Source organism: Anabrus simplex, chromosome X, assembly GCF_040414725.1.
Source record: "Anabrus simplex isolate iqAnaSimp1 chromosome X, ASM4041472v1, whole genome shotgun sequence".
Classification (NCBI taxonomy): Eukaryota; Metazoa; Arthropoda; class Insecta; order Orthoptera; family Tettigoniidae; genus Anabrus; species Anabrus simplex.
In genome coordinates this window covers 130,660,526-130,673,535 of record NC_090279.1, presented here as the reverse complement: position 1 = coordinate 130,673,535, position 13,010 = coordinate 130,660,526, and the positions used below count along the sequence as shown (strand labels likewise).

Sequence of the window (13,010 nt, the reverse complement as noted above, 5' to 3'; positions counted from 1 at the left end):
ATTGTTTATTCGATAATTTGATCGACTGCTAGGGGTTTAAATGTAACCAATATATTTCCTATGGCACTAGGCGTTCTTATAGCAGTCCATGTGTGCCATCTTGTGCAATGGTCCATAGCCGTAATCTTTCTCCATAATAGCCCCTGTATAGCCCCCATCTTGTGCATTCACCCATGGCAATCATCTTTCGACCTAAGAGCCGGTGTATACCCGCCATCGTTTGCAATCGCCGCTAGGCCGTCTCATAAGACCTTCTGTACATTCGCAATCTTGAACAGTAGGCCTGTCAGCTAGCTTTCTCTAAAAGAGCTTCTGTATAGCCGTCATCTTGCGCAAGAGCGCTTAAGCCATCTATGTGTAGGCACCATCTTGCGCAAGTGCCCCTAAGCCGTCTGATAAGAGGCTATGTATAGCCGCCATCTTTCGCACGTAACCCTAGGCCGTCTCATAAGAACATGTGCCACCTTGCGCAAGCGCCCCTAGGCCGTCTCATTAGATGATGTGTATGGGCGCCATCTTGTTCAGTTGGCGTCGGGAAGGGCTCTTGACGTGAAACTAAGGGTAGTCACTTCCAGTTGGTGGATGTAAGTTTAGGCTCTCTCTCTTGGGTGTCGGGAAGGGCAGCTAGGCGTTAAAGTATGGTTAGGCCCCTCAACATAGCGACTGTAAGGTTAGATTCGCTCTCTTATGCAAAATGCGCAAATCGACATTGCTTATCTACTATACTGGGGTTCAATGACCTTGCATTGGAACCTGCATTGCTACACTACTAGACCTCGGGTGCTGACTCATTTCCGAGTGTTGAACTGTCCTTGCTCCTCTACTTGAGACCGCATAGTTTAGGTTAGGTATGGTATCTTCTCGTGCTGAGTAATATCAACTCAAGGGACGTAACACTTCCCGTGGAATTTCTTATTTAATTGTTATCTTACATCACTTTTAGGCGTAAGTATAATGTGTTGCAAATTTTAAAAAAGTGTATGGAGTTTCGCAGTTGCCACACAACTATACAAGTAAGTACACACTAATATGAGGGTCGCAAGGCCAGCGCTCAACCGCCTGAGTCACTCAGCCCAGCAACATTTTATGCATACTTTTTAACATCTTTAAATCATTGCTGGTAGATAATGTTTAGATGTTTGAAGCAATGTAACTTAATAGTTAACACTTAAGTAATAATTAAGAAGTTATTCCTCGGCAATTTCCGTGAATGTGGGAAGTAACTAACAGATCTTACAAGTCGGCGTATTAATATTTGGGAAAACATGGCTATTCCTAATCAAAAACTGATACAAATTTGTGTAGAAGAAAGGGACTGAAGGGTAGTGCCACAAGTGTCAAGGAAAAAACGAAACAAGAAAGCTACTGTACGTATGACCATTATTATTGGTAGTAGTAGGACAACGCGGATTCAAAAACAATGGGTGCTGCGTCAGCAATGTCCCACGAGGTCATTTACCCCTGGCAAGGTCATTGGACCCATGATGTCACGGTCATGTGACCATGACGTCACGGCCACGTGCTCGTGCATCTTGACAGACACTAACTTCACTTTTGTTTTCTTACGCAGATTTTTGAATAAGTGCTCATGGCTAAACTCACTACTGACATCTTAACTGGTCCTAACCTCGTGCACTTGTTATAGCGGGGACTTTGAATAAGTCGGCGATTCCAACCTCACTGCTGTCATCGTAACAGGTCATAACCATGTGCACTGGTTTGGCGCGGAGTTTGAATAAGTGTGCATGGCTACCTCACTGCTGTCAGCTTGACAAGTCCTAACCACGTGCTCGTGTTGGGCGCGGAATATTGAACGACCCTAACCTCACAGCTGCTATCATGACGGGACTTAGCCACGTGCTGGCGCAGAATTTTAGGAAGAGAGAACGACTGGGGGCGTAACTACACAGAAACTAGTTTTACAGCCAAGTAACTCTTCTCGACACCACCTTAGAAGGGCCTAACCTCAGAGGATCCTAGTTTTAAAGCTAACTGCCCTTCTTAACATACGCCTTTCCCGACACCTTTTTAGAGAGACCTAAATTCAAAGGACCCAAGTTTTAAGTCTAGCTGCCCTTCTTGACATGCCCTTTCCTGACATCACCTTACAGAGATCTAACATCACAGGTTGGAGAGATGCCCCTTCCCAAATCCATATTTGAGATCCCCTTCCCGATGTGACCCCTGGAGGGGTCTATCCTTACATATCTTGTGATATGCGCCCCCTTCCAGTCGCCATCTTGTGCAAGTCTTAACGTCTCCATCCGACGCGTGACCTCCCCCGTTACAGAGGACCGGCAATGCATTGTGCTGTGCCCTCTACCAAGAGCAACATGTACAGTCTGTTGCTACCTTATATTACTCATACATTCCAGATATAAATGTATGTTTGTAGCGATTTGAATAGTCAGCATACATTCGCCCGTGTTCTGAACAGGGAAACTTGGCTTGGTTTTAAATATATGTTAGGAGTGCGATAACTTGTTGGTAAAAAAGATAGCAATTGACACGCATTCAGACGGTGATTGCACGGAATAAAACTGAACGGGAATCTACCTCTCTTTCCTTATTTCTCGAATATAACATCAACTTTATGACGCAAACACAACAGTCACCTTAACAGAAAAAATGTAGTCTTGAATTCGTTCCCTGTTCTCTCTGTTCAGTTCTAGAATAAAATATCTCGAGTACATGCAACACATGGATTCGAACCCTGATATCTCTGATTAATGGTAGAATAAAAAATAATCAGATAATCAAACTACCTCACTCCTCATTTCGTGTCCTCCCTGAACCATTTGTGCGTTTATTGTCTCCATATTTGTATTAATGTATAATAATTCTTTGTTGGGTAAACTGAAGAGAAAAACTCTCAAGCTTCGAACGTGTAAATCACACTTAAAACCCACTTAGATAAAATTATATAGACCTGACTTACGAATTGTGATGCGATTACAGTTGGTAATGATCTTGCCTGTTATATTAAATCAACATTTGTGAATATTTCATGATTAAGAAGTAGAGACATAATATTACGTCCTTGCATTGCACGGGTCGGACGGAGTAAAGAGTTCGCCACTTTGCGTGACGTCATAAGAGCAACAGAACAACCTGTACATCACGAAGGCAGCGGTTCGATACCAAGTACCTATCAGATTAATTCCACAAACTGTATTACTGTACTTTAAAAGTTGTGTTAAATTCGAATGGCGCATGCAAACATTTTGAATATAAAGCAATAAAAAACGTTTATTTATAACATAAACATAAAATATTATCCATCCAACACAGAAGCACAACTCTGCAATTGAGAACACACGGTACCGTTATCATCCAATGTCCACTGGCGTTCTTGTGGCCATGCACAGACACGTCCAACTTAGAGCCCACGGACGATGCACAGTGATCTGCGCTCGCCTGTGAAACTGCTAGCGTCAGGAGCAAGAGAACCTGGAAAATGTACAGAGTTCAACAGTTAACTATGACTGAAGTGACATTCGAAAGGAGGTTGTGACAGAAAAGTTGGTACTTCAATGCAGAACACTGATTTCGGTTTCATCTATCCAACGTCAGTCAAACAAACACATTACCTTAGTTGTCAGCCCAGTTTGACAACTTTGATGGTCAGTTAACAAAACAGCGCGCAGTATTCACCTATGTAATGTAATCGTTTGTTTCCCCGTGCAGTTTTATGTATTCTGGAAAGATTTATGAACTTGATCCAAACTACTTTTTAATTATAATCATGAGAGCTTAATGAACTTTGTTAAAGGAATATACGTATGTTCAATTATCTGACAGTTCCACGTCCCTTGTTACATTTTCTCCCTGTCGTGGCCTACATTTATATACTGGAGTAAGACTACAGCCCCATCTAGTCCAAGTAACTATTATGCGGGGAACTCATCCTGTGGTAGTTTCTCACTGAACACTGATTGCAGTGACTTCCACGGGGCAGAGAGCGTAAGGTGCAGAGGTAATATTTACCAATACAATATATTCGGAATTGTTTTTTCTTTCCTTTCTAACTCTTTGAACGTGAACCAAGAAATGGAATTTCAACGCTCGAGAAATGTACAATTAAGATCTCGAAAGCTCTGATATTTAACAACATATCTGGGGAGAGGACTCGCGTCTGTCACAGTCTGATGACCCGTGCTAGTCTTTACAGATGGAAAACTCATAATTCACGTAGAGAAGCCGCAGCTTCCAGAACACATTACATTGGTCGGGGCTCGAACTCTGATATCGAATTCGTAAATGGTTTTGCAAAAGGTAAACCGAATCGGAAGGAACCGTGGTTTCTAGTTTTACACCAGACTGGGCTCGAACCCTCGATTGTAGTTCACAATGATTTTAGAATACGCCTGTTTTCGGGGCAGTATAATACATTATTTACGATTGCCTGACATCACAGACCCTTAACGCAGAAGGGGTATTTTACCCACGAGTTTAGTATTACCTGGTTACCCTCTCTATATTAAGGAAACCAAACACCAGAGAAAGCCCTACATACATTTCACAGAAATGCGGACACCCTAACTGTCGCGTGCTTACTAAAAACATCGAAATCTCTCCCGAGATTCACATAGTTAAAGTTCTGCCATACGTTGTTAATTAGCTCATGTTCAGGGTACTGAGTCGCTTCCTCTCCCTTAATCCGCCATCAGATGAAACACACGAAAGTCAATCAGTACAAGAAAACTTGGCTCAAAAATTCACTCTTTAAATAGAGAAACAGCTGCTCTTTCTGGAAGGATTTATTTTTATACATTTCGATTCGACAATCTATTTGATGTTATATAAATTGATAGGCTGATTAAATTGTTGAACTACTGAATGATTGAATGAAAACTGACTGGCGATAGCTCACCCAAGCTCCAAATACCAATTTTCCTTCAGGTTGATAATGTCCTTTCAACAACAGGGAGCAATAGGGACATTTGTCCCAGAAAGACAAACTACTAGAATACCTGACATTTCAAGGTATTTCACACAGGTGACAGCATATACAACTTTACGAGGCCACGATACAGTGAACATAAAATACCTACGACTTTTCTCTAGTATTCTACCATACATATTCTCTAAATGTGACAAAGTTGGACATAACTACCTATTTATCTCTGAGCACCTCCCCAGTTACTTGGCAGTTTGCATGAAGGAGCTATACCAAATTAATTCAGAGTCTATAGTATCCCCGGCATGAAATGTGATAAGCGGAAGCTGAGGAAAGTATTCTTTATGGCTATATTGGACACATCTTCAAAATGTCAAACTGTTCTGATAGAAGAACATTTTTGTTTAGGAAAATTCATTTCCGTGAGGATCAACTAGCAGGACCCAAGCAAGATAGAGCAGATATTTTATATTCAGGAGGCCAAATGGACTTCATCGCTATTTACCATTGCAGGGCGTATCAACAGGGCGGTACAGGTAAGAGAGGACTATTGGACTAGAATAGGTGGCTACATTTCAAGAAAGCAAGACCATTGCAATGGAACAGGTGAAGCATTGTCTCGTCATAGTATGATTAAGAGCGAATTCTGCAAGGCAGTGTTACTGGACGGCGGTGTTTCCTTGTATATTAACGTGTTTATTAATGAACAACACAGGCGATTAGCCCCAATACATGTTCACAATAGAGCATAATATTAACTAACTACTACTACTACTGTCCGGCCATGTCATCACCCTTGGTGAGAGAAAGGCCACCCTCCCGTCGATGACATGGCCGGCCCTCTCCCTGGGGTCTAACTATGGACCCCCATAATCCTCACAGGTGACAATGTGATTCCCTCTCACCAATCCAATGCGGCCCATCCACTTAACTGGCGCCGCTCCCTTCTCCTATTCCTCTATTCCCATCTTATCTTCTTAACTCTAATCTGCGTGGGCCCCTCCCACCCCCTTCTTCATTTGGAATGGGCCCACCCCCACTCCGTCTTTATACATGACTAGGGAGAGAAAACCACATGCCATCCTGCACTCCTTTGGGCGCGTCATGGAGTCCATCAGATGCTCCGGAAACGTGCCTTCAAATATAGGTCACCACGGCAGCCATCCTTTTTTCCCCATGGCACGTCCATGCTTCCCTTCTAAAAAATACTCAATTCCTAAGCCACTCTACACTATCACGTCATATAAATAATTATTTGAATAAATAAATAAATAACTAAATATAAAATACCCCCTACCCACATATAAAATAATAATAGTGATGTCAATCATAATAATAATAATAACAATAATAATAATATAATAAAATAATGATAATAATCATAATAATAAAGTAATAATAATATTAATAATCAACTGGCCAACGGTAGATTCCCTCTATGAACCGTTTGCCTTACTTGCAGTAAATAATAAACTTAAAATATCACATATGCGATCCCGGAGCAAGACTACACCTTCCACCAACTGTCCTTTCTTACTCAGCACATTCCCACACCGCCATTGTTTTTCTGTTTGACCTACTCTGCTTTGGTGTGCTCAGGCCAACCATGCCTATGTTTACCTTCAGCATTTTCATCACCTTTATTGTTCCCAGACCTACTCCAAAATAAACTACCACAGCAACATTACACGATTGCATACCAAACCAGCCATAATAACAACAATATTCCGTCATTACATTCCAATCCACCATACCACAACTTTTACAAATCCTCGGTAACATTGCTTCATTTCATTTCATTCCGTCATAACACTCCATAATGAAATTACCTCTCCATCTCCAAAAAATTTCGGCAATCATATACCAACACCTCTCCAACATCATATTTCTTCGTCCCTTCCACACAAACAAACCAAAATTTACAAAATGATAATAAAATCATCTCTCTCCAACTCCAAAAATTCAATACTCATACCAGACACCAATACAATAATACCACCTCCCAACTCCTACGAATTCAGCCGTAAATAAACCATCTCAATACCAAGCCATACATCACCTCATAACCACATTTCCAACACCTCATTTCTATATATACCACTTCTACTTCTCCGACAATTACACTCACCTTCTGCCTTCCACCATCTTATATCACCACTTCTCCCACACCACATAACACCTCATACAACACCAACTCCACATACAAATAGCCAAATTACATCACTACATCTTCATACTTTTCCAACACCACATTTCAACATCTACAAATACCACCCACTCATATACCATCACATTAGATACAACTTACTCATGAGCACACCCACACTTCTCCATACCTTTCCAACACCACATTTCAACATATACCACCTCTACTTCCAACACCACATTTCAGCCCTAGCACACACTCGTCTACCATCAAATAAATCTCCATCTACAAATACCATACACTCATACATCATCACAACCTTCAAAATATCACTTCATCTTCACCTACAAATACCAAACACTCATTCCTCAACACTACATTATTTACTTACTCGCTATATTATTATTTTTTGCTTCTTGTTACAATACCCTCATTACTTTTCGCAACTCTCCACATGTCCCTTAAGCTTCTATTCCTCCCTCCGCTAAAACTCTGATTCTGCTCGAAAATCTCCCGGGTTAACACTGACCTTACTTTTGTACCCTGATCTTGCCTTACTACACCACTACACTCGGCTCTCTCAGCTTCTTGCTGCTCACTCTTCTTGCCCCCATCACCCATTTGTTCTTCAGCCTCTCGACTGCACTGTCCGTCCACTGCTCTTTCCTTGCCGTTAACACTTGGCATTTCTCCTTGCCTCTCTTCACACGGTACACTGTTACTTCTGGTATTTTGCCTATCATCTCCACTAATCGCTGCACTACACTCTTTTTCTTCGGCCTGTCTTGACTTCTCTAACTCCATCAATCTATCCGCAGACCAGATCCTCTTCCAGCTTCTGTCTGACACCACTAGATTTTGACCTCTAATAGTTGCCCTCAGCCCCTGTTTTACAGCCAGTATCTTGTGTTTTCTGAGTATCCTCTCATTTCTGATCGCGTCACTTCCAACGTCTCTCTTTATCCATATCTCCTCCCTCTGGACGTTTCCCGCATTTGTTAACACAACATCCGCCATCAACGTTGAAAACAATTGTAGCTTTATAGGCCTGTTGCCTCTAGTTCTCCCCACTCTCTGCACATCGTCAATATCTACTTCACTAAAATTTATTTTCATTTTCCCCTGTATAAGGTCCACTACTTTATAAGTAGTAAGTACTTTGCCTTCTCTCGACTCCTCAGGCATTCCATAAATAAACAAGCACTTCTTCCTTCTGTATAAAGTATTTGCTTCCACTTCTGCTTTCAACTTGCAATTCTCCTCTTCAAGTCTTCCTACTTTTTCCCTTAATGCTACCACTTCCTCGGTGTTATTTCTCGCCTGTGCAACTATGTCGTCCGTTTTTTTCTCTCATCCATACTTCCATTTTTTCAATCTTACTGGTTTGTTCTTCAATCATCTCTTTTATTTGCCCAAAAGGGCGGACTTCTGTCAACACCTCTCTTACAGCTCTTTTGATTGCATCCATATTTTCCCTATCCTCATTTCTACCAGATGACGGGCCTGGGTTCAACTCGACCCCCCCAATACATAATAAAATTATAATCACTGCTGCCGATAACAATAGTTCTCCTTTCCTCTCCATATCCATTTTACACCCACCTGGCTTCTTTTCTTCTTTCTTCATTCTCCTCTGCCATCTTCCTATCGTCACTCTGTACTGCTCTATGCCAATCATTATCGGCCCACTTCTCAGCGACCTTCCAGCACTCCACACTCTCGAACTCCACTCCCCCTCCCGGGACCCACAGCTCACTGCGACCTCCTTCGTCCGTGGCTTAGGCAAGACTGTCCTTGTATATTAATTACTCTGTCGACGCTGTGAAAGTAGTACATGTGGATAACTGCAAGTACCCAGGTGAGCTTTACAGATCTCTTCATATGGTTATGGGTGTATTTAGGGGTCGCAGTAAGGATGTAAACCAGAGCCGTATAAGTTATTGGTAAGACCCTTTCAGCGTGTGAGAGACTCACCAGGATTTTTTTTTTTTTTTTTTTTTTTGCTATTTGCTTTACGTCGCACCGACACAGATATGTCTTATGGCGACGATGGGAGATGAAGGGCCTGGGAATGGGAAGGAAGCGGCCGTGGCCTTAATTAACGTACAGCCCCAGCATTTTCCTGGAGTGAAAATGGGAAACCACGGAAAACCATCTTCAGGGCTGCCGACAGTGGGGTTCGAACCCACTATTTCCCGATTACTGGATACAGGCCGCACTTAAGCGACAACATCTATCGAGCTCGGTCTCACCAAGATTACTTGACTCAAGAACGACATGAAAAGATCCACAGGAGAGCAGCGTGATTTGCTCTGGGTGGCTTCTGTCAAGGAATAGTGTAATGAAAATATTGGAAACTTCGGTCTGGGAAGACTTGGGAGTAAGGAGACAAACAGCTGAGCTGTAATGCGTCACCTCACGGACACTCATACTACACACACAATACTCTATACATGGACATTATCAGGGATATACTTTCAAGTTTCATGCCCGCATGACCTAAGCACCATCACAGTTCTGATTCTGTGGCCTCTTAGTACACTTTACACGCATATTCTTTGAGGAAAGAATGCTATACAAATAGACTGCCGAAGTGCAGTATATCTTGGTGTGAGGAAAGCCATCGTCAGAAGATTAGGAGCGTTTGAAATGCGGGTCTACTCTAGGCCTATTAACCAGGATGAATAGAAATGTGCAGCTCTCCTACTCCGGTCATATCATTAGGCTCCCGCCTCCAAATGTTTATACAAGGGAAGATCGAGAAAAGAGGGGATCTGCGAGACCCCGCACGTGTTGGCTAAGGGGAACCTTCGACTGTAGTTCAGCCAACATCAAAACTAAGATCCAGAGTCCAATGACGGGTACGGCACTTCTATCCAGTGTGATTTAAATATTTCGGCACACAGTGCGGCCAAAGTGACGAGAGGATAAAAGTGGAACTACTTGCATAGAATAATGTACTATTAATAACGGATTGTTCCTCTATAGCTCGCGTGGAGAGACCGCACTTAACTGTATAGCTTGGTGCCTACTGTCCGCACTTAACTGTATAGCTTGGTGCCTACTGACCGCACTTAACTGGTGCCTGCTGCAAATGAGCTCCTGAAAGCCTCTCTATAGCTCGTGTGGAGAGACCGCACTTAACTGTATAGCTTGGTGCCTGCTGCAAGTGAGCTCCTGAAAGCCTCTCTATAGCTCGTGTGGAGAGACCGCACTTAACTGTATAGCTTGGTGCCTGCTGCAAGTGAGCTCCTGAAAGCCTCTCTATAGCTCGTGTGGAGAGACCGCACTTAACTGTATAGCTTGGTGCCTGCTGCAAATGAGCTCCTGAAAGTCTCTCTATAGCTCGTGTGGAGAGACCGCACTTAACTGTATAGCTTGGTGCCTGCTGCAAATGAGCTCCTGAAAGTCTCTCTATAGCTCGTGTGGAGAGACCGCACTTAACTGTATAGCTTGGTGCCTGCTGCAAGTGAGCTCCTGAAAGCCTCTCTATAGCTCGTGTGGAGAGACCGCACTTAACTGTATAGCTTGGTGCCTACTGACCGCACTTAACTGTATAGCTTGGTGCCTACTGACCGCACTTAACTGTATAGCTTGGTGCCTGCTGCAAATGAGCTCCTGAAAGTCTCTCTTTTCTCTCCGTCGACTTGTCTCCACCACTGACAGCACACCTTTGTGTTACATCACGTTCCCTTGTTTAAACATTCATCAATCACAAATATTCCACTCAAATTCTGTGAAAATTCCACTACTCTATTGAGATATTTCTTCCTTAAGTGGTGAAATGGTTTGGTACAATAGGTACTGGGTTCGATTAGCTGCCGTGTCGGGATTTTAACGTTAATTGGTTAATCGGGGGCCGTGTGTTTGTGATGTCTTCTTAAGTAGGAGCCGCATCCACAGAGACATGCAGGTCACCTATAAGACCTACCCCAGGCCTGCTCGGAGGACATTCGCTATTATTATTATTATTATTATTATTATTATTATTATTATTATTATTATTATTATTATTATTATTATTATTATTATTATTATTATTATTTGTCCAACCCCTGTACCGTTTTCTCTACGGGGTCGTGTATGAGGTGAGATGAATCTGTCGAGGCGGTTTTGTTATGACCGAATGCCCTTTCTTATCAGAAAAGTTAATGGGATTAAATATGATAGTTAGAGAGGAGAGGGTGAGAACCAGTGCCGGCACATAGCCTACGCTTCTTCTTGTCGAATAGCAGCAAGGGGACTGCTCGTGGCTTAACGTCTCCATCCGGCGGTCGAATCACCAGCAGCAGCGTCATATGCTCTCACTCCGTATGAGCACTGCAGAGACGTTTAGAATTTAATCAAGGCTTGTCTAGTGATACAAGTAGGATACCAGCAATTCCCCTACCCTGCCGGCCAACATTCTGATGGTGAACGTTCTTTCGACCAACGGGACTCGAACCGGGTAACCACGTTGTCAGGGCCATTTAGATTTCAACGCCTTAACGATCATGGCCCCGATGCGTCCTCTTATTATTATTATTATTATTATTATTATTATTATTATTATTATTATTATTATTATTATTATTATAAAATGTCCACTCCAAGCCTGACAACAACTCACCCTTGACCCCTTGTTATCAGCTAGAGAGAAATAAACAAACACTCACCAAGAGAAGCGACATCCTTACGAGTTCTGACAGTGGTATATTTAGCTCTGGCTTGCTATTTATTTCATTGACTTGAGTGTTAAGAAAGTCCCGCATGCTGAATACAGCCAGCTCGTTGGCCGACTGGATGACCTCTCCAACCTTCGACGTTATATTCCGATAACCGAGCGGAGATTTATCACGCAAAAAACTATCTGTGCGAGCCTGTAACAAAAAACTATGAATAAATACCAGATTTTAACAAATCTCTTGCATTTTGTGACCACAAATCTTACATTTATTCAATAATAAGGTAACAATTAGTTTAACTTTATGTTTGGTTCCATGACTGTCTGGGCCTCCAGTGAGCTGAAAAGGAGATAGAAAATTATACAATATCGACATTCTTTCCCAAATTTACAATTTTGTGGCCTTGTTAATGACTTCTAGAGTGCGACTCACAACAATATTGGTACCCTAAACCAGCAGCGTCTTTGTTCAGGTACGAGGGCGACCAAGTCGATGTTCCACGAGAAGTTGGAGACTTGATTTCCTGTTTATGGAACATCAACTGGAAGAGGTACAAGAGGAGTTTAGTAGCTAATATTACAAGTAAAACGGAAGGGCCTGTGATTACGATGGTCAGTCGCATCAAACGGGAAGACCTAGGGTTGTAATCTTGATATCAGTTGCTACGACAGACGTGAATACTTTCTTAAGCGTCCTGTACGTGTGTAAATCTTGACAGCATTTTCATATATTTCAGTTAGATCGTTGTATTCGTCTTGCGGTTTAAATTAATTTTGTTCGCACAAAAAGTCACCCATGCACCCGACGATGTCATTTTCGAGATTCTCGGCGAGGTTTTTGAGGTGCGACTGCCGCGTTTAAATGACAACAACCACAGCAACAGAGGAGGGTTCGATTTATTATTATTATTATTATTATTATTATTATTATTATTATTATTATTATTATTGATACGGGGATACCCGTGGAGCAGAAAGAGGTTAAAGAAGGTGCTGGGGTGAATGGGTCTAACTACAATGTCAAGAATTGAATTTAGAACTTAAACTGAAGATTATATTTTCAGAACTCAAAATTTAACAATTTTTACAGGTACAACTAGCAAACACAAAACAAGATTGTGAAAAAATTCAAGATTCAGAACCTTGAAACCTTAGGCTTTAAGGGGGATTATGACTGAAATTTGTGGAATTTGTGTCGAAAAATCACTTTTTGAGTTTTGTGCTTAAAAAATAACTCCATCTTCCCTCCTTCAGAAAATGTTATAAATTTCCTTCCAGCGCCATTTTTAAACCTCTCAGTG

General features: G+C 42.0%; 1 protein-coding gene across 1 annotated transcript in view; it reads right to left on the bottom strand.

Moving 5' to 3' along the window:
• Positions 1-7,733, bottom strand: part of LOC137503350 (hemolymph lipopolysaccharide-binding protein-like) — a 33,364-nt gene extending 25,631 nt beyond the window's left edge. Inside the window, exons 1-2 of the mRNA XM_068230907.1 lie at positions 7,581-7,733; positions 3,325-3,450 (exon numbers count right to left, since the gene is read on the bottom strand). Coding sequence (XP_068087008.1) covers positions 3,325-3,450; positions 7,581-7,733 — 279 coding nt within the window. The remainder of the gene's footprint in view (positions 1-3,324; positions 3,451-7,580) is intronic.
• Positions 7,734-13,010: the final 5,277 nt, after the last annotated feature.